Below are 22,933 nucleotides of genomic sequence, written 5' to 3'. Positions count from 1 at the left end.
CCCCGCGCCACACACACACCAACTCTTGCGATTTATTTAAGTAAGTTGAGACATTTGGCCACTAGAGATTTCCACATACTGGATTTTGCTAATTTCATTTATTTGGTGTAGTTTAATGTATTTTCTGTAAATTGGCAGAGTCAAAAAGAAATAGAGCGTGGGCACTAGTTGGAAAGACAGATTTCATTCAGTACTATTGCAACAGGGGAAAATATAACCAAGTTCCATTTCAGAATACAACAAAGACAAGTGGGGATGAAGCAGAGTGAGAGGGTCAATGGATGGAAACTTACTAAAAGGAGACATCAAAGGTAGAAGGTTTCTTTCTGACCTAACTTAGGATTTGTGCTAAAGGCAGGCCAAGATGATCATAGATCCAGAGTGGGGGATAATTTAGGAGGATTCTTGCTACAGCTGAGCTAAACAGACTGATGACAGGGCTCAAGGACGAATACTAGTTGAATGCTCGGAGCAGCCTGCTTAAAAGTTTGGTCAAGGAGAGAATCTTTAGTCTAGAATCGTGATCAGATTTAAGTTTGTTGTCCTTTGTTTCTTGTTTTCTTGCTGGAAAGCAAGACCTACTTCAAAGGTGGTGGTGTGTTCTCCTGTACTAGGAGGTATATTATGTTTGTATTCAGGCTATTTGCATTTCAAATTACATGGTTTTATATAACTGCTTTAACTTTGTGTTTGTATTGAATATTAGTTTCTTGATGACAGAGAACATATTTCACTTTCAGAATATTTTTCTGCTTACATAGATTTATTTCCAAGAAATTTCATACGGTACTTTAAGGTATTTAGAAGAAAGTAGAATTTTCTAAAATCACAGTATGCAGAGGCATTTACCATCAACTCTGATAAACATCCTTCTAGTCCCTTTTCTATGCATGTATTCTGTGTAATTGGATGAAAACTCATATTAAAAATGTATACATTTGCCTAGTGGAACCACAGCGTACAGAGTATTTTATAGTCTGCTTTTCCATTCAGTGATATTCCAGGAAAATATTTTCTTACCAGTATATTTAGATACACATCCTTTAAATAAGTCATCATTTAAATTTCTACGGTCTAACATTCATTGTTTTAAAAGTAAGTTTTTCTGTAATAATCAGCACCACATTAAACATACTGTGTAGCTTTCACTTTAAAATTATTTTTATGGACATTTGATATCATTAGCTTGACATTATTAGTAACAGTTACCTTGACTTCTTTTTTTGGTGTCATCTATACTGTCTTGGAAAGTGAAAATATTTGTCAAACTGTTAAATGATAAGAAAGAATAATTATACACTGCCAAGCAGAATTTCCTCTTTTGCTCCCTCCCCACCTTTTGCTCCAATCACATAAATAAGAGCTCTTTTTTCTTTGCAGTATGCATTGCCTCAGGAACAAAGGTGGCTCTGTTTAATCGACTACGATCCCAGACAGTTAGTACCAGATACTTGCATGTAGAAGGAGGTAATTTTCATGCCAGTTCACAGCAGTGGGGAGCATTTTTTATTCATCTCTGTGAGTATAAAAATGTGCAATGAATGTTTTTAGTGTGAAATCGTTAAATTCTTTTGATGAGATATATGGATATATTAAGTTTTGTCATTTGCCTAATCATAAAATGAATTCAAAAAGGTAACAATTTGATTTCTTTTTCCACCTACTGTAGTGGATGATGATGAATCAGAAGGAGAAGAATTCACAGTCCGAGATGGCTACATCCATTATGGACAAACAGTCAAACTTGTGTGCTCGGTTACTGGCATGGCACTACCAAGATTGGTATGGCTCTACTTTTGCTTTAGTGATAATGTGAAGTAAAAATTAATTCTTTAAACAGGAAAGTCACAACATTCAAATGGAAAAACACACCTCAATTTTATGCTTTTTAATTTTAAAAGATGTGTTAGTAATCAGAGCTGTTTATAATTGACAGTTATACTGTACCTTATTTCAGAAATGCTTTAAGGTAATTAGCCAGTTTTTACAAGTACATTCTTAATGATTTTTTCTTAAATGATTTCCAATATATTTTGGTGGCAATTTCCTTTTTAGCTGTTTATCTGAAGATGTTCAGTAGAGGGCACTATAAATTACATTTGTTTTCTTTACTAATTCAGATAATGTATTCATTTTTTTGTGGTACCTGCCATATCCCAATGTAGGACCAAGTTTTCATAAAGAAGAAATTCTTATTTCTTTTAAAATATAAGCATAATTTTTGTTAGCTTACTGTCTCACAAGAAGATAGATTTATTAAAACTTAAATAAAATTGGTGTTTCTAACTTTGGGAGAGGGGCATAGGATTTAGGGCTTTTGTTCAATAGAAGACATTGAAACTCAGCCACGCATGGTGGCTCATACCTGCAATCCCAGCACTTCAACAGGTGAAGGCAGGAGAAGGAGAGGTGAGTAGCCCTGGCATCACTTGAGCTCAGGAGTTCGAGACTAGCCCTGGCAACATGGTCAGACCTTGTCTTTACCCTGCACCGCCCCCCCCACCCCAAAAAAAAAATTTAGCCAGGCGTGGTGGTGCACACCTGTAGTCTCAAGCGGAAGTGGGAGGATCACTTGAGCTTGGGAGGTCCTGGCTACAGTGAGCAGTGATCGTACCACTGGACTTTAGCCTGGGCAACAGAGTGAGATCCTATCTCAACAACCACTAAAAAGGAGATCTTAAACTGTAAAAACTGCTTTTGTTAGTTAAGTGAAAACAAAAGTGCTCTATAGTGCCACCCCCTCCCAATTTTCCCTCTCCTTTTCTGAAACAATACAATTTATTTATATTCAAGATGAAGGGGATTTATGAGTAAGTTTCATTCAAGGTCAAACTGAAGAGGTTGGGTGAGTAGAAGAACATTTAGTATTAATGTTCCTAAACATGCCTTCTATTTATCTTTTTGGTGCAATATTCCACTGGCTTTTATTTTCTGGGGCCATTTCAGCAGAGGCCGGGTTGATCTACAATTTTCTAAGCCAGTGATTCATTTCTGTGTTACTGTTTTTTTTTTGCCCTCTGTCATGATTGTACAAGGTGATTTTATTTCCCATGTCAATGCAATAAGCTAAAGACATGAAGTATAGTAATAGTAATCTGTAAAGCTTTGCAGTTGAGACAAATTGTAATAAAAAGGGTAACATTAGGGAATGAAGGGCATGAAAAACAGAGCAGGAGACAGAAGCAAGCACAAGATCTGAATCAGCATTTATTCATTTTTTTCTCTTCTCATTCATCTTCTCTGTTCCAAGGATGATGTTCGTTTGCTTTAGTGTTAAATGCTTGTACTGCAGAAGCACAATTTAGGAGGATGATTCTGATCCCCAATAATTTATAATACAAACCACTTAGAAGACAGACCCAAATTTAAAACAGTGTTTTCATTTATAGTTGTTTGTAAAGTACCAGTAGTCTGCCTTACTTGAAAGTCGTCATTAATTGAAGTTTTTACACTCAAAACTGTATGGCTTTATATTAAAATGTTGCAATAAAACATTAACTTACTAGAAAAAGTTGCAGTACCATTATTAAGATGCTGATAAATAAATCTTTCTAGGGGTTTCATGACTGAGGAATTCTGACATGCAAAGTCGAGTGCCTCTCCTCATGGAGTTTACATTTTGGTAGGGTGATAAGCCAAATACCCATGTAAAGGATTTATGTAGTGATGAGAAGACAAAACAAGATAATAAAAGGATAGAGAATTGGAAGAGCGCTTAGAGAGGTCAGGGAAGTCTTTTTGAAGGCGCAGTATTTGAAGAGACCAGAATGAAGTCAAAGAACTGCCAACTGAGGGAGGAGCATTTCAGGCAAACAGAACAAGTACAGAACTGAAGGCAGGGGATGTGTGATGACTAGTAAAGAAACCAATGGAGCTGGAGCGGAGGGAGGAGAGGTCAAGTGGCAAGAACTGAAGCTGTAAGATTAGTACTAGGCAAGATCTTGTAGGATCCCTCTCTGTATCTAGGGTTAGGACTTCATATTATCTCTCTTATGTTAGAAGGCCACTGGAGGGTTTTAAACATAACGGCCCATTTTTGTTTAGAAGCATACGTCTGGCTGCTGGATGAAGAAGAGAGCATAGTGATGTGGCCGTGGAAGCAGAGAGACAGGTGCTTGGATTGTTGTCGTAATTGAGGCAGGAGTCGATAGTATCTTAGACCCAGGATCATATAGTAAGGTGTTGAGGGGTGACAGATTTGTTTGAAAGTGGACCTGACGGAATTTGCTGGGAGATTGGATGGTTGGATATGAGAGAAAGCAAGGCATTAAGGATAACTCAAGGTTTTTGGATTGAGTGAATGTTGCCATTTATTGATCTAGATGAGTTGGGGAAGGATCAAGTTTAGGAGGAAATCAAAAAATCTATTTTTGATATGGTAAGCTTGAGATGCCTGTTAGACATCATAAGTGGAAATGTTGAATAGGTAGTTAAGTGTACATACAAGTTGAATGCAGGAGAGAAGATAAGTCTGGAGATAATTAATTTAGGAGTTGTCAACCTTTAAATTTTAAACAGTATAGATTATAAAGAGCAGAAAAGAGGGCTGAGAACTCGCCTCTGGGCATTCTAAAGGTCAGTTGGAGCAGGTGTGGTTCTGAAGGCAAAATGTGTTGAGAGTTTCTGAGAAAATGAACTAAAATGTGGACAGAAAAGTGTCATGAGATACATCTGTCTGGAAATCCTTGGTGGCTTTGAAAAGCAGTTGTAGTGGAGTCTTTGAGATAAAAGGGGAGAGATTATAGGAGATTAGACAGTGAGGAAGAGGCATTTGCAGAGAAACAGGTAGTGAGAGGGAGGGACAGGCATGTAGTCAGGGTTTTCTTTACTTTTGATTTTGAGATGAGCGATAGTTATGTTTGTATGTTGTTGGAAGTGATGGATAGAAGAGGAAACTAAGAGTAAAAGTTCTGTGTCCAGTCTTGCTCTTCATTATCATCATCTCCTTAGCCATTAATTCTAGGTGTCAAGTGTCATATAGGGTTTGATAGTATTATCTTTCAGATATTCATGTGTTTTGTGGACTAGTTGGATTATAAGATTTAGAGATCATTTGGACAGGCAGCCAGCCCTGGGATCAGGACATATTCTGGTCCTTCAGCTATTAAACTGGTAATTTTTAGCAATTTATCTGACCTTTCTAAGCCCATTTTGTAATCTATAAAATGAGTTTAATTTTGTTATGTTTTTAAATACATAAGTTTTGGATAATTGATACGAGATGTTTGCACTGACAGTAGCCTTCTAGAGATTTTTCCGTTTGATGTTGGAATATTTGTCATTTTATGCATATTATTGGAAAATATCATCAGAACTTGCTATTCAAAATATGGTCTGTAGGCCAGCAGTATTAACATCGCCTGGGATTTTGTTAGAAATGCAGAATATCAGGCCCCACAAGGGTCCTGCTAGATCAGAACCTGTGTTTTTCACAAGAACCCCAGCTCATTTCAGTGCGCATTAATGTTTGAAAAGTACTGACCTAGAAAACAAGTGCCTGCCTGCCTGATTTTTTTTTTTTTAGATGTTCAGGGAAGAGGGTAACAATTTCTATATTCTGACCTGCTTGCAATCTAAAAGTGTTTTTTATTCCTAGTCTTTTTGTTTGTGAGTGTTTTTATATACGTAGGCATATGACAAATAACTGATGTATTATTATACAGTATATAACTTCTATGTACTTTTGATGTTGTACACAAGGAAAATCCTTTCCATGTATTGATGACCTTTTATTTCTTAATTGTCAAACATAGATAATTAGGAAAGTTGATAAGCAGACCGCATTATTGGATGCAGATGATCCTGTGTCACAACTCCATAAATGTGCATTTTACCTTAAGGATACAGAAAGAATGTACTTGTGCCTTTCTCAAGAAAGAATAATTCAATTTCAGGTATGTTTTTAAATTACTGGTGAAATCTAAAATATACAAACTGTGAGGTTAGCATCTTGCAAAAATATGAAATTTTCATTTGCTGTTAATTATATACAAATACATGAAGCTATACACAGATAGGGATCTCAGGTATGAGCATCCTTAACACACAATCCTCAGACATGCAAGCAATCCTTCCTCAAGGAAGAACTCAAAATTATGAAAACGTTCTCAGAGAAAGAGTTAACATTTAGTTCTAGGGTTCTTAATTGAAGAACAAAGAGCCCCTCAGGATATCCAAAAATAGATTTTCAGTGCTCATTGAATCTTCTGAAATTGTGTGCAAACATTGTATAGACGAAGCATTTTTCTGGGTGAAGGCTCAAAATCTCATCAGATTTACATCGTGGTTTCCCAAGATAGTAACGATGACATGCTTTAAAAGCTAATGTTTTACATTTACTCAGAAGGCTTTCATGAGGTTATGACATGGGCAGATGATTTAATAAGATAGTCACAGTTTCATGTGAAACTCCTTTCCAGTGAGATGGCCATACACACACTGATGGGCATGCTGAGTCCCTGGTCTAGGTGTGTTAAGGAAGGGGTAGGTGCTTTGCCTTCCCATCTTGATTCCCTCCTATGGAACGTGCATAAGCTTCTAGCTGTTGCCTAAGCATGAGGACCCCCATTCTCTTTCTTAGGAGTTCCCGAAGAGTTTTAAACAGCCATTTACATCACAGATATTGATCTGCTATTAATGAAATTTGTACCTGCATTGGTGTACTCATGGTTGCTCTGAAAGTTATTATTATTTAATATGTCACTGAAATAGTTTGTATTATAAGAAAAACTGCTGTCTGTGGGGTTTCTGTATTAGTATTCTGTTTGTGTTTATGTAGGGATGGGCAAAGCACCATGCTTTAGAAAGTTTATAAGTTTTTACTGAATTCTCTTAACTCTTGTCTGAGTTAAGAGATGCAAACTGTATAAAACTGTATGCAAACTGTATAAAACTTAGTTTCTAAACTTCTTTCTTTATTAGGCCACTCCATGTCCAAAAGAACCAAATAAAGAGATGATAAATGATGGCGCTTCCTGGACAATCATTAGCACAGATAAGGCAGAGTATACATTTTACGAGGGAATGGGCCCTGTCCTTGCCCCAGTCACACCTGTGCCTGTCGTAGAGAGCCTTCAGGTGAGACTGCCTAGTCTAAGTTGGCCTTTAGCTCTTTGCAGCTACTCTCAGCTATGACTTGGTATCATTTCATTTCATGGGAGTTTTGATTTTTCTCCAATTGTGTGATTTGGGGATTTTTATATTCACCATTTGTTGATTTTTAAAAAAACAAAATTAGGAGGAGCGTACTTGCCAGAAAATTTAAATTTAAATAAACTTGTGTGTTATCTTGAAATGTTTTTAGCTAGCTTTGTAATAAAAAACATTTTAATTGCCCTTTTTTTTAAACAAATGGAAGTTGAATGAGAATCTAATTTGTGTACTTTAATGAAAAATGAAAAGTTTTCTCAGTGTTGTGATTTTCTATGAATTGCAGTTGAATGGCGGTGGGGACGTAGCAATGCTTGAACTTACAGGACAGAATTTCACTCCAAATTTACGAGTGTGGTTTGGGGATGTAGAAGCTGAAACTATGTACAGGTACTTGATAAAACTTTTTACATCATCCAGAGGTTGTGAGGGGTGTGGGTACAGGAGATTCTTTCCTGGCATTGATTGTAATGTATTAAACAACCTTGTCTTAAGTCTCATTTTTAACATGTACTTTGCTTTTTAAAGTGCTTTTAAGTGATTTATATTTCCTCCTCAGGTGTGGAGAGAGTATGCTCTGTGTCGTCCCAGACATTTCTGCATTCCGAGAAGGTTGGAGATGGGTCCGGCAACCAGTCCAGGTTCCAGTAACTTTGGTCCGAAATGATGGAATCATTTATTCCACCAGCCTTACCTTTACCTACACACCAGAACCAGGGCCGCGGCCACATTGCAGTGCAGCAGGAGCAATCCTTCGAGCCAATTCAAGCCAGGTGCCCCCTAATGAATCAAACACAAACAGCGAGGGAAGTTACACAAACGCCAGCACAAATTCAACCAGTGTCACATCATCTACAGCCACAGTGGTATCCTAACTACCGTCTTTTTGCTAGGACTTAAACTGACTTGAGTGTGGCAAAAAGTCAAAAAAGGAGAAAAAATGAACAATCTTTTGTGGTTTCTTGGGAACTTTTCATACCAGGTGATACTATTCAAAAACCCCGTTATCTCTCTGCAAGTGCTCATTTGAAATGCAGAAGCCACAGTTTAAAAAAAAAAAAAAAGTCAAAATGTACAAACTATTGGAAATCAAGTTTTTCAGCTGGTTGGTTGGTTGGTTGGTTGGTTGTTTTTTGTTTGGTTTTGTTTAAATGGGCAAGAAGTAAATAATGTGGCTGGAATACAAGTTGAACAAACTAGAAGACACAAATCTAACACCGTTTTTATGGACCAAGGAACTTGTATATTGTATAAGCTTTAGTAAAAGGTACATTTTCACCATACCTTTTTTTATATCACGGTATTATAGTACACCTTGTTACCAAATAGGTTGTTCTCTTCCCCACTTACCTTTGAGCTTTTGCTCTAAAATACATTCAGGTTCCAAGCCTGACCATGCTTGTTTAATCTAATTGTCATACTCTTCCAGGTTTTTTTTTTGGTCTAGGCTGGAACTTTTTTCTTTTATTTTCAGCTGAAGTCTTATGACTTTTCGTGAGTCAAAATTGTTTGGATTTCAGCAAGTCAAATCTTGTAAAGGCCTATGTATTTTTTTTTAAGATTATATGAAGTCTGTGCAAAAGCTTTAAAAAAAAAATGCCTCTGCCTTGCCTGCAATACATGCAATGTATGTTAACTTAGTCTCTCTTCTCAGACACTGTTGGTAGTAATTTCTGTGTGTTCCTTTTTTTTTTTTTTTTTTTTTAAATGGACTTGTAGTGGTTATCCAAGAGGTTCTAACATTCACATGCAATTTGGTGTGGCCATTTAGCCATTAATGAGTTAATGGCACAGAACATGTTGATATTTGAAGTGTTTTCTCCCCTTTTCCCATAACGTAAATACATAATGTGTGTTCCAGGATTTGTTCAGGTTTTTCCCCCCTCCTACTCTTGTACATAACTTGTATTATGTGTAAGTTAAACATTTTATTTTGAACTTGGAATGTTCCCAGTGATTTCATTCAGCAGGGTATTTTCTGCCTTGTTGGCAAGTGACAAAAAATATGGGAAGTATTTGCTACCAGTTGGTAGATGGTGCCCTTATGGTAGAATGAGGAAAATGTCAGCAAAAGCATGTTTTATTATCTTTACTTTTTTGGGGGGGGTTGAAGGGGGTAGCTAGCCAGAACATCATTGTAATCTTAAAACATAAGATGCTTTTATTAGATGATCAACTAAAATAGCTGGAAGACAGTACTTTAGAAACAGATAGTTGTAAGATTATAAAATGCAAATGTAACTTATGTTTTCATTTTTTTCTCTGCCTTTTTTGTTTGTTTTCTCTTTTCCAGTACTGAGCATCTCCACAAACATCTCCTAACTCAGAAAATGTTTCTTTTCTTTTCAGTTGAGATTTGGTTGCATTCAGGGTTGTATGTTGGCCTTGCATGCTAAACCCGCCAGTTTTACCTTGCTTTCATTCCTGAACTTTGGTTATGCTTTTGTTTGGTTTCTTCGAAATTGCAGCAGACTCATTGGGCTACATTTAGTACAGGAATCAAATATGTAATGTTATACGACACAGTCTAGTAATACAATCATCCGTCTTAGAGTAAAAACTACCTCTAGATTGTGGTAAGCTTTTACTGTCCCATAAAACAGGAGCCACAGTACCTTATGAATGCAAAACTGTAACTTCCTACAGTGTTTCCCTACAGAACATTGTCTTTCTGGTGTCCTGGGCTGTTTTGAAAAAGTTTCCATTAATAGACTTTTTAGAAATTATTATTAGTAGCATTTTTTTTTTCAGCTTCGCTGTCTTCATCACTCACTCTATGCTCAGACTATGCCACTGTAAATATTCTTCCTAACATCTTTAAATCGCCTTTTCCTCAGTTTTCAAGGGGAAAGTCATTTGTAAAGCACGTTAGGTGATTAAATCAGTTATTGCAGTTTTCTCTTACTGCAAGTCTTTTTAATCACCCCCAGGCTACATTTTATTCTGTATCGCCTTTTTTCTTCAAATCTGCTCCAGTCACTCACATCTCTCTTATAAGCTAATCCTGCCTCACACCTTAAATCTGTTTCAGTGATCAAGGGCAGAACTCATTGTGGCCTTATCTTTCTTTGTTGTAACTGTTCACCGTCTCTTTCTTACAGACCGCTTATTTCTGAGTAATAGTTATTCCTCTCTGTGGAGTCATGGCAGGAGTCCTTACATAGTGCTTTTGTTCAGAGCATGGACATGTTTCTAGTGCTGCTTTGCTTTAACGGCCACAAGTTTCCTCCACTTCCTAGGTTTGGTATTTAGTTAAGGAATCATATTAAATTAACCAATAACAAAAGAGATACTTTTGAAGAACAAACTATTCCTTACCCATTTTTGTAGCTCAAAAATAATTTTTCAAGTTCATGACTTTGTTAAAATGAACTTGTGCTTTTTTAACAAGCATTTATTTTTATTGTTTCTTTCCATAGATAATTGAAATATTATACTGTAAACCCTTTTCTCTCTCTCTCTCTCTCTTTTTTTTTGAAAAGTCCAAGAATCTACTTTTACAGGCATTTTTCCCCACCTATTTTTGGCCATTCTTATACCACAGACTAAAAAGTGAAACGATTTGTCCATTGTAGCTTTTTGTTTATCAGTGGTTTTTTTGTCAGCTGCTTAAATTTTTTCTTTCATGGTTTTGTGAATCATTTTCAGTATGATAATTTATAGGAACCTTGTCCTCTGGTTATAGTAGACTGTGTCCCCTCCTCCAGTGATGGCATTATTAGACATGCTGATCATTTACCCGCAGAAAGACTCTCTTCTTAGAATGGTGAGTGCTTCAGTTATAGTATGTTTGAATTTTTAAAAATTCTGTTTTAGAAATGTATCTTATGCTTTCATGACTTTATGCAATTTCTAAACATACACATAGAAGCTGAGTCTCTGATCCAATATGTTTTTATTTGTTCCATTTAATTTATCACATAGATTGAGAAGGCAAGCTAAAAGCTTTAAAAATGCCCTTTATATTTTGAGTGATTTCAGAGTTGAACACTAGTATGCTATCTAAATTTGCTGCTCATTTCTTTAAACTGTGGCAATTAAAGGCATTCTTATACATGACTTAATCGTGAAATGTTTGTCACTTTTACTGCACAGACTTATCTGCAATCATAACTGGTTAGTTTTTTTTGTTTTGTTGTTTTTAATGAAACTGGTACCCTCTGTGCTTTCACAAAAAACTTCCAATGCCGTTTTTGAGAACTAACCTAACTAGTCATGCTAACCAGAAAATCCACTGGGGAGGAGGTTCCTTTTGAAACAAAATGCTGTTCAGTTAGTAACCAAGTTACTTTGATTTCAAAAGCAGCTGTGTTTCTGATGAGTACTGAACAAATGTGTGTAATTTTCTGTGCCAGACTTACACTTTGTTTTCAAGCACTGCAATGTGGGATGGATGGTTAGAAACAATAATATATTAGGGTTTCTGTTTAACCCTTTCAGGACTGAACTGTATCTCCTTTTGTTAATTTCCCCGTGTCGTGATAAATGTTTGCCAGCATTCAGTACTGTGTTGGTCCAGATGTAGGTTTATATGCTCATTTTTAGCTTATTTCTTGTACCTTGCAGCATGCTCTACGCATTCAGTCCTTAAGGGGTTTATCTTACAAACTGTGCGCCTGTAAGGTTTATTAGCAATAAGATAGAAAATCGAGCAAGTTTATACCATAATTTTGTAGAAAAAAAAGAATCTGCTCAGTTCCATATTTCATCCATGAAAAACTTGCAATATGAGCAGTTTCAAGGAATAAATAAAAAGGAAATGTAAACCATTGTAAAAGTCTTCTGTCGAATGTGCCTGATGCATGTATTATTGTCTTTGATTTCAGAATACTTCATAAAGATAAAATTAAATTCTGTATTATTGATGGTGTATTTACAATCTTACCATGCATATCACATCAAAGTGATAGCTCTACTAATTTAATTTCCATGTCAATGTTTTTAACTATGTAGTGCTTTAAAGAGATTTTTTCCCCCCATGTAAATGGTGAAATGGGCTTTGTCACTCAAGGGGCATCTCTCGAATCAGAATCATTTAAAGCTGATTTCAACAAAATTGGAGAATATTATTTAGCAATAACTTGCTTTTCCAATATAAGATGGTCATTTTGTCTGGTATAGGAAGGAACACATAATAGTTTGTCTTTCGGGGGATGGGGAGGGGAGTCCTAGAAGTGGGGATAGTATTCTTTAATATGAAACAAAGGTAAATGGGGAAGTTACATAAGGTTTTTTGTTTGTTTGTTTTTGTTTTTGTTTTTTTGGACAGAGTCTTTCTCTGTCGCCCCTGAGCTGGAGTGCAGTGGCACAGTGTTGGCTCACCGCAACCTCTGCCTCCCAAGTTCAAGTGATTCTTCTGCCTCAACCACCCCAGGAGGTGGAATTACAGGCATGCGTCACTGCAGCTGGCTAATTTTTGTATTTTTAGTAGAGACAGGGTTTCACCATGTTGACCAGGCTAGTCTTGAACTCCTGACCTCAGGTGATCCGCCTGCCTCTGTCTCCCAAAGTGCTGGGATTACAGGCATGAGCCACCATGTCCAGCCCATAATTTTTAAATCATAGCAAGTTCAGTTGTTATTGACCTGCCCACAGAAAGAATCTAAGTTATGAGGATTTTGCAAAAGACATCTTGCTATATACTCATTGTTAAGTTAGAAACAAACATGTAGTTGGGGTTTGAATTGTGAGGCCTCCAGAGGTTGAGATTGATAGTGAGTCACTTGATTTAGAATTTAGAATAATCTTGTATTCCTTGCTGTAAGTACTGCATGGTTACTTTAATCTTACAAAAAATAACGTGAAATATATTGGTTTTTTTGGGTCATTGAACCCCTAGATGGCCACCAGTTATGATGATGTGCAAGCCAATTTAGTTTCCAAATCTAATGAATCGGCGCAGAGTGAAGTTTCCCCTCTAAAATAACAACAGCAGCAACAAACTGGAAAGATACACTAAAAAGGAAACCCTAACAGAAAGTTTGATACTAGAAAACATTTAAGGAAGACAGATGAAGCTGTTGTATATAAAGTACAAATGAGACCATTTCATCAAAGAGGTCGAGCTGTAAGCCTAAAGCCCTGTCAGGACCTGTAAGACTGGACGGTTATGCCCGTGGTTCTTTGTGTTCAGAGTAAGGCTGTCCATATGCCTGGCACATAGGTATTCAACAGAGTTAGGTGAAGCTGTAACGTTCACCTATATAGAACTCAGGACTAATCTTGGTTTATAGAAAATGCAGGTAAATACTCTTTAATACAGAAAAATGAAAAGGTTGTAACTAGTTTCTTGTAAGAAGCATACTAAATGCAAATGGGTTATTTTATAACTATTGGAATTTACATGCTGTTTTGCTTTGAGGGAGGGACTTTAAATTCTGATGTTCTATGGAAATTTTTTAAAAAGTATGAGGTGTAGGTATATCTACCATTAAGCTTTTCATCTCCTTCCAGTCCACTGTCCTGTCATTCAGTGCATGTGAGCATATAGGTCAGTCAGTTTCTTGCTTCTTTACCTGTTTGATAATTTTTACCAGTGCTGGGCAGAGGCGGGGTGCTCATATTTACTTGCATTTCAAACTATCTAGAAACACTCCCCCACCTTCATCATATAAAGGAGTAAGGAGTGTGACTAGGTTACTCCTGTCGTGGCCTGGAGCTGGCTCTGGCAGTTTTTCTTTTCTCCTAGAACTTTTTCCTCCCTTCTAGGCTGCCCTCCCCTTTATTCTTCTTCACTACACAACTCAAAAATCAGGGCTTCTGGTTTTCTTCTGCTTGTTAAACCTTCATGACTGAGTTCTTATTGTGGTGGTCAGATATTTATATTTAGATGATGATACAAAGAAAAGTCTGGGGGAAAAAATATGACCCCTTTGCTCTAACATTCTTAGTTCCCCTGGCCAAGTCTCACACTTGAATATGCGCTAGATTACACAAAGCTAGGGAGAGTGATCATGGATACCTTAAAGCAAGCTTGTCCAACCTGCGGCCCAGGATGGCTTTGAATGTGGCCCAACACAAATTTGTCAACTTTATTAAAACTTGAGATTTTTTTGTGATTTTTTTTTTTTTTTTTGGAACTATCATTAGCGTTAATGTATTCTGTGTATGGCCCAAGACAATTCTTGCAGTGTGGTCCAGGGAAGCCTAAAGATTGGACACTCCTGTCTTAAAGCATTTTTTCATCTTGAAGGTAATGGATCTTCATCTATAAATAGAGCTAATAGTCATTTCTAACTTCAGGTTAGACCTCATGTTTCTGGACCTCACATTGGCTTTAGGAAGACCCAAACTCAGAGGACCAGAGTATGAAATCGTGGCAGAGATTTATGCTCAAATCATAAACACCATCCTGCCATTGATTATCATCTGGTGGCTGATTCTGCAGCTCTCCATTGCTAATTTGTTTCATTTAAGTGGGGGGAAATGATGCATAGTTAGGAGAGGACACAAAAAGCTCCTTTCTGTCCTGCCCATCCAGCCCTAGTTTAGCTTCAACGCCCAAGTATCTGCTTTGGCTGTCCTCAGGTTTAGAGATCATTTTGTCTTGGTTTTTCCAGGAGCAACAGGAGCTCAGTGCTGAGGCCTGATTTTTGCTTGTTCTTTCAAGAAAACAGTGATAATGTTGTCTCGCATTTAATACTTCAGAGGTTTAAAAATGTAGACCTTCACTATGATAGCTGTTATTGGACATTTCAAAATATTTTCCATCTTAGTTTTGTCCTGCAGTTTGGAAATCTTTTATCATAGGAGTGGCTTATCTAGGGGACTAGAATGTGTTCCCTCTTTTCTATCTTTAAATACCTGATCAGGATTCCATTTTGCAGGTAAGAATAACGGTCATGCGAGCCTGGGTCACTTGCCTCTCCCTGTACACTTTGAAGCATCAGTTAAAAGGAACCTCTAGAGGCTGTTTAGTTTCTCTGGTGAGAGGCCTGGAGGTTGCTGGAATGGGAGAAGAGATGCCAGACAGCCGTTGTAGAGGACTACAAGCAATAGGTTCAATAATAAACTATCTTCTATTTGCTAAGGGCTTTATATGAAATATTTCTTACTCCTCAAATTCTGATTAGCTAATAATACACTGGGAAGCTTTTGGAAAGGATGCCCAGGTCCTGAGGCACAAAGCCCCTCCCATCTTTAGCTTGCAGTCTTCTCTAGAAATGTCCCTCCCACGGGCAGGCATTGCTGCTTTTCTTCCCACTGTGACTCCGGGTTGCTGAGAGACTTCTGGCAGGCTCCGCTGGCCACTGGGCAGAGAACAAACTTGCAAGCTCCCATCGGCCTTGTTTGGCCATGTGAACGGAGGATCAAAGTGAACTGGTTTGCGAGGAGGAGAATGAAGGAGACACTCCGCAAGAAGTGGGAGCATTCCCAGCGCCACTTCCTTCTGAGACTCCACTGTCTTTCCTTCCTCGTGGAGGAACCTTCCACTGACATTTGCTAAGATACTTGGCCTCTGCCTTTTTGTTGTTGTTGTTTTTGAGACATAGTCTCACCCTGTCACCCAGGTTGGAGTGCCATGGCATAATCGCGGCTCACTGCAACCTCTGCCCCCCAGGTTCAAGTGATTCTTCTGCCTCAGCATCCCAAGAGCTGGGGAATTACAGGTATGTGCCACCATGCCTGGCTAATTTTTGTATTTTTTTTAGTAGAGAGAGGGTTTTGCCATGTTGACCAGGCTGGTCTCGAGCTCCTGACCTCAAGTGATCTGCCTGCCTTGGACTCCCAAAGTGCCAGGACTATAGGCATGAGCCACTGCATTCAGCCTTTTCTTTGTTGTTTTGAGACAGGGTCTTGCTCTGTTGCCCAGGCTAGAGTGCACATCTGGCACAAACATGGCTCACTGCAGGCTCAACCTCCTGGTCCCAAGAGACCCTCCCACCTCTCCCACCTGAATAGCTGGGACCACAGGTGTGCCTCACCATACCTGACTAATTGTTTTGTATCTTTTGTAGAGATAGGGTTTCTCCATGTTGCCCAGGCTGGTCTTGAACTCCTGGGCTCAAGCAATCTGCCCACCTCGGTCTCTCAAAGTGCTGGGATTATGGGTGTGAGCCACCACGCCTGGCCTGTTAGCCTCTGTCTTTGACAAGGTATTAATAACTCTTTGCTGAATTAGTTAATGTAGCTTCTCCACAGCCAGAAACTGTGGATGTGGCAATAAATAAAGGCCTGCTACATGGAGCTTTCCTTCTAGTGGAGAGAGGCAAGAAACAGTATGGATGCATGTTTACCTATCAGAGGGCTCAGAGAGAGATAGAATCTGACCATCAAAGGACCTTAGCAGCATCCAGGGCGAGAATTATGTCCTAAAGGTATTAATATGTGATGTGTAGCATACCTCTGATGTCACTGTTTATTGCAGTGGGGGTGCTGTGCACACATCACAATAAGGTGAAGCTGGTTAAGTAACTTAAGTTTGGCCCAGCTGTCTTCCTCTGGGTCTGTTTCAGCCACCTTGAGGTAACTAACCCCTGGGTATACCATTCATCAGGGTAGAATGACCCCTGTGAACTGTAGGGATCAAGAGAGGAGTAAGAGAAAAGGAAAGCCCACCAGACACTGACACAGCCAACTGTGACTCTGGGATTCCTCTATGCCAAGAAGGCGCTACTTACAGGATCTCCAAGGAGTTTCTGATAGAGAACCCCACCTTAGAGCAGAGTCAGACAAGTTAGAGGCAGGGACAGAGGAGCCAGGCTGACGAAAGGCAAGGGAACTCGCAGATGGGCTGAGGAAGGAGCCTCACTGTCACTCTTGGTTTGATTCAGGAGTGACCTGTGTCCACCACAGAATGCAACTAGATGAGCAGCAGGGAAGTCTGAAGTGGGAGGTAGGTGGAAGGAGGAGCAAGCTGGGGGGTGGGAGAGGAAATCAAGAGTTTTCGCTATGCTCATTTTGAGATGCCTGTTAAAATGACAAGTAGGCAGTTGGATCTCCATGTCTGGAGTTTGGGGCGACGTCTGTGCTGGATAGGAACATTTAGGAGTCAGTCACTTGGACATGATATTTGAAGCCATCATCCTGATGAGATCACTAAGGGAGGGGTATAGGGAGAAGAGAGGAGCCCCAGGGGAGGGTGTGAGATACCAAGTCTTGACTCTCAGGTCTTCAGTGTGACTCCCAAAATTCTGCATTTTCCAGCAAGCTCCCAGGTGACACCGATGCTGCTGGTCAAAAGGAGCTTAATGTGTCCCTAGACAGAAGTGAGAGTGATTGACAAGAAGTGAAAGAGTGGCTTTGCTCCATGAAAGTAATTATTTTTAGTGATTGTTACTGTTTTCCAAATAACTGTTAACAGTCATTTTAAAAAAAAACATAGTTAAAATTTCTCCTTATCCTTGAGAAGGCCCATATAACAAATTACAAATGGGCTAGTCAGATAATGTGATAATGTGTCCCGTCCAAAAGCCAAAATGTTCACATGCAACTGTAGTCACGATACAGAGGCCTGCGTTACCTAACCGTGCACATAAACCTCAGAGCCTTTTGACATCCCAGGTGAAATTGCTACATGCAGAAGTTAGAGGACTGTTGGGCAGCTCCCGAGTTTAAAAAACCTTTGATTTGGGGGAAAAGAAACACCTCAGTTTTAATTGGGTTCCCCTACTCATGAGAGCAGTTCTGCAAATTCAGAGGCTAAATTATCTCAAAAACCTAAATAGGCATCTGTGCTGAGATTCACAGACAGAGACAATCCTCATAGCTGTGTCTCCTCACTCTGGCCAGGCATATCTATAGAGAAGCCTTCCTGTGGCCTGGCTCTGAAAGGGCCGTACTTTCTTTTCCACACTGTGATTTGAGATCTAAATGACACCAACAAAGACACAGGTGCCTTCTAGGGAGGGGATTGTAGATGCAAGGTGAGCAGAGAGAAGCAAAGTAGAGGGAGAGATCCCAGAAATGTGGAGGTCCCAAAGACGGATTGTCAGAAGATAATTGAGATGTGCACTCCCCTCACTAATGAGAGCTGGAACACACACGTGTGTGGGTGTGCATCCCCACTACCACTACACACTGCAAATCTCCTTCTCTGAAAATGTTTCAACAAAACCAAGGAGTCTCTTTTGGGAATGTGATGCTTAACATTTTCTGTCGTGTGATTTGAACACCAGTCAAAGGTATGCAAAGAGCAGAGCTTCGGGCACAGTTACTGGAGTTTGACTCATCGTGGACAAGTGGAGAGAAAGACGACTTTGTAGGCGCCAGAGCCCAGGCAAACTTGGGGCTTTGCTTTCGTTTTCTGTGTTTGTTTTAACATTTGTAATAAATGTGGAGATATTTTAAAAGATTGAAAGTAGCATGTTAGGGCATATGAAATACTTTGTTTTCTGAGATGTAAAAAAAAATGCAAACTCACATTTTGTTAACTAGGTGCAGATCACTTTGTTATAGCGTTGCCTGAAATATTGCACATCGTAGGCTTTAACGCACTGGACACAGCGGATCACTCTCTCATGTTTGAAACTCTTTTCACTTGGCTTCCTGGACACCAATCTTTCAGGCTGCTCTTTCTCAGTCCGCCTTGCTGGTTCCTTCTCACCTACCCAACCTCTGCATCTTGGACAGTTCCACAACAAAGTCCCATCCCCTGACTTATGTAAACACAAAATAATGCTATGTGATTTTCTTCTCTGAAAGTATTACAAATCCCACCCCCTTTCTATATTGATGGAAATTATCTAAAATTATTTAGGAAATGGACCATCTATCCTTCCAGTTACTGGGAAGTCCTACCTACTTCCTTTAACCTAATAAAATCACCAAAGTGATGGTGCTCCCCAACTGTGTTCCTCCCATAGTGACCTCTCCCAGTCTCACATTGAAACACCGGCTATATGGAAATGACTTCATAATTCATAGTTCCTGCCCAGACTTCTCACTTGAACTCCAGAAATGTAGCTATAACTGCTTGTTTGACATCTGAAGGCTATAGGCATTCCAGTCTAAAACTAACTCATTATTTCCTTCCCCTTGCCTGCACCTAATCCCACCATACCCAGCCAGCCTTCCCCTTGGGTAAATAATGCCTCATTCTTCCAATTGTTCAGAGGAGAACTATGAAGGCAGCCTTGATTTGGTTCTCTCTCTCACATCCCACATCCAGCATTGAGTCCTTCAAAACATACTCAGACCCCAGCTGCTTCTCATCACCTCCACCACTACCACTGTGGGCCAAGCCACCATGGTCTCACATTGATTATTACAGTATCTTTCTAAGAATTTTCAGAGAATTGGTCTGAATAGTTGCTAAGATGGGAGAATTGGTCCATGAGAAACCCGTCTGGGCTTGCTGACTGGCACTGGTCCAAAACTGCTCCTGCAACTTCATCTCTTCCCATCTTAGTCTATTCAGACCAATTATCTGAAAATATGTCCCTTTGCTGCATAAAGGCCTCCCATAGACTTTCTGTTTTGCTCACCAAGATCATCCTCATGCCTCTTACCTCTGCCTTCCTACTTCTCAGTCCTCCTCTTTTGCCCCCCTCCCTGGGTTCACTGTACTGCCAACACACTGATTTAACTCATTGAACTCTCTCACCTTGCTCTCACCTCAAGGCCTTAGCACTTGGTGTGCCTTATGCCTGGAACACTTTTTCATCTGTCCTTCCTGAAGGTTATTTACATAGATGTGCAAAATTATATTTCTATTCCCGTCACTTAATTTACCCTTGACCTGCTTTTTCTTCACAGCACTTATCACTTGACATTTTGTGTAATCACTTGGCCACTTGTTTATTTCTGCCTCCTCCTACCAGCATGAAAACTTCTTGAGACTAGGGACTTTGTTCTTCACTGTGTCCCCAGACCCTAGCACAGTGCCTAGCACATGTTTGATGCTCAATAAATATTTGCCAAATGGATGACTGTTTTCGGGATGGTGTGGCCAATCTATCTTGACAATCCAGATCCCTGCTTTAATTCAGAAGCTTGATAAAGAACAACATACCCTAGAACACGGCAGTGACAGAAGTGTCTGGAAGTGACAGCAACTACCCAAAACCAGAGATCCAACACAGAGACAACAGAAACATCGGGATCGAAGAGATTCTTGAGATTGTAAAAATCCCAAGAATATGGGATTGTAAAAAATCTATCATCTTACTGCTATGACAGATGAAGATTTTGCTTGCCTGTACCTTGTGGCTATTCCTCTCTTCCTTTCCTCCAAACATACTTGTAGATACAAGATAGTTTTCACTTAAATTATTGATGAGTGCTTACATTATGCTTATGTTTTACGGTTCGTTCTTGAGAGTATACAATAACATGTAGAGTATACTATGTTTCTTTTTTGTACAACTGTTTGTTTTTCTTGGAATTAATTAGTTCATCATCTTCCCCTACTCAGTTTTCTATGCACCTAGTCTTTCTTTATTTTTGAATGGTCCATCAGTTTCATTAATTCTAAGTTTCTAGTATCCACCAGGAACTGTTCCTGGCACTAGAGATCAGCACTGAACAAATTACAAAATCTCTGTCCTTATGGAGCTGATACTTGGTTAAATTCCTATCAGTTACTTTCCAAATACTTGGACATATCAAATAATCATTAATTTATTTTTTTATCTTAAAAATCTTCCTTCCAGAGGCCTCTGCTTTACTGCCATTTGTTCTGTGGGCTTTTTCCTTTATATCTGTTCCCTTACAGTGTACTTGTTTGGTTCTATTTGTTTTTTTACTCTCCAGAAGATTTTAGGATTTAAAGAAAAAAAAAAGTCCCTGGTTTCTAAAATTTCACACTGACACATACGTGCTGTTGTATTTTTTTTCACACACAGGTGCTCAACATTCCACTGGGCTTTTTCAAAGTGGATACTTGTGAACTTCAGTGGAGTTTTCTAATGTTATTTCTTTGAAAGTTTCTTCCCTTCCATTGTTTCTGTCTTTTCTTTCTAGAATTTCTACCAGTCAGACAACCCTACCTCTGGATTAATTCTTTAATTGTCTTATCTTTTATCATCTGTTTTCCATCTCTTTACTCTTTCTTCCCATATTCAGAGAGTTTTCCTTTAATTTCCCTTTTAGCTCTCCCTTTTTCATTTTGGCTCCATTTCTTTCAAAACGTATGGAGGGTTTAGGGGAGAATTGGTCCATGAGAAAGGCATCTGGGCTTGCCAGCTGGCATTGGACAGAGACTGAGGTGGGGCCCTATTTTGGGGGGTGTCTAGCATAAACTAAGTTTGTTTGGAAGCCTTGAGTTTTCTCAGGCAGGCACTTTAAGGGAGGCTATGGTCATCCTAGAGATGTGATCTTGAACTGTTAGAAACTGTGTTTGTGTTTGTGCAAATCTTTATAGGCCAAGGTTGAGATCTAGTGGAGAAAGGGGTGAGAGGAGCCTGACTAGCATTTGGTCAAGGAAAGAATCATTGTTACCTTCACTTAATCTCTGTTGGCAACTGTATGTTCATGCCCTCCTCACCACACCCTTCTCTGAACTTCTTAATTACATTTTAAATAAACCCAAACCTGAGATTCATTGCAGAGGACATCATCAAAACATATACTCAGCAGACTATCTTTTTTTTTTTGGAGACGGAGTCTCACTCTGTCATCCAGGCTGGTTGCAGTGGCACAATCTCGGCTCACTGCAAGCTCCACCTCCTGGGTTCATGCCCTTCTCCTACCTCAGCCTCCCAAGTAGCTGGAACCACAGGTGCTCGCCACCACGCCCGGCTAATTTTTTGTATTTTTAGTAGAGATGGGGTTTCACCATGTTAACCAGGATGCTCTCAGTCTCCTGACCTTGTGATCCGCCTGCCTTGGCCTCCCAAAGTGCTGGGATTCAGGCGTGAGCCACTGTGCCCAGCTGTCATCAGACCATCTAAAGTCAGTGTGAAGGAAAGAATTCTAAGAGCAGTGAGGCAAAAGTATCACATAACCTGTAAAAGAGAACCTATCAGACTACTAGCAGACTTCTCAGCACAAACCTTACATGCCAGAAGGGATTGAGGTCCTATTTTTAGCCTCTTAAACAGAATAATCATCAGCCAAGAATTTTGTCTCCAGCAAAACTAAATTTCATACATGAAGGAGAAATGGTCTTCTTCAGACAAGCAAATGCTGAGGGAATTTGTCACTACCAGGCCAGCCCTACAAGAAATGTTAAATGGAGTTCTAAATCTTGAAACAAAAGGTTGATATGCACCAGAATAGAACCTCTTGAAAGCATGAAACTCACAAGGCCTATAAAACAATAACATAATGAGGAAAACAAGGTAGGTAACAACACGATGACTGGAATGGCATCTCACATCTCAGTATTAACATTGAATGTAAACGGTCTAAATGCTCCACTTGATACAGATTGGCAGATAGCGTAAAAAAAGAAATCACAAATCAAATATCTGCCGTGTTCAAGAGAGTCACCTAATACCTAAGGTATATTATAGACTCAAGGTAAAGGGGGGAAAAAAGATATTCCAGGCAAATGGAAACTAAAGGTGAGCAAGAGAAACTATTTTTATATCTTACCTAATATCTGACTTTAAGGCAAAAAAAGTAAAATATGACAAGGTCATTATATAATGATAAAAGGGTCAACCCAACAAGAATAGATTACAATCCTAAATATATATGAACCTAACTCTAGAGCTCCCAGATTTATAAAACAATTACCTCTAGACCTAAGAAAACAGCCAGGCATGGTGGCTCATGCCTGTAATCCCATCACTTTGGGAGGCTGAGGCAGGTGAATCACCTAAGGTTGGGAGTTTGAGACCAGCCTGACCAACATGGAAAAACCCCGTCTCTACTAAAAATACAAAATGAGCCGGGAGTG

General features: G+C 39.2%; 1 protein-coding gene across 4 annotated transcripts in view; it reads left to right on the top strand.

Moving 5' to 3' along the window:
* The window catches only part of RBPJ (recombination signal binding protein for immunoglobulin kappa J region), a 121,173-nt gene extending 109,171 nt beyond the window's left edge, over positions 1-12,002 (top strand). For all 4 annotated transcript variants that reach the window (XM_011965349.1, XM_011965346.1, XM_011965347.1 and 1 more), the window contains 6 exons: positions 1,381-1,518; positions 1,670-1,782; positions 5,754-5,894; positions 6,922-7,077; positions 7,436-7,539; positions 7,709-12,002. In XM_011965349.1, the coding sequence (XP_011820739.1) occupies positions 1,381-1,518; positions 1,670-1,782; positions 5,754-5,894; positions 6,922-7,077; positions 7,436-7,539; positions 7,709-8,024 (968 nt within the window). In that variant the 3' untranslated portion in view covers positions 8,025-12,002. The remainder of the gene's footprint in view (positions 1-1,380; positions 1,519-1,669; positions 1,783-5,753; positions 5,895-6,921; positions 7,078-7,435; positions 7,540-7,708) is intronic.
* Positions 12,003-22,933: the final 10,931 nt, after the last annotated feature.

Source organism: Mandrillus leucophaeus, unplaced genomic scaffold (assembly GCF_000951045.1).
Source record: "Mandrillus leucophaeus isolate KB7577 unplaced genomic scaffold, Mleu.le_1.0 Scaffold720, whole genome shotgun sequence".
NCBI lineage: Eukaryota > Metazoa > Chordata > Mammalia > Primates > Cercopithecidae > Mandrillus > Mandrillus leucophaeus.
The sequence above is the reverse complement of the archived record's forward strand: the minus strand, read 5'-3'. Positions and strand labels throughout refer to the sequence as shown.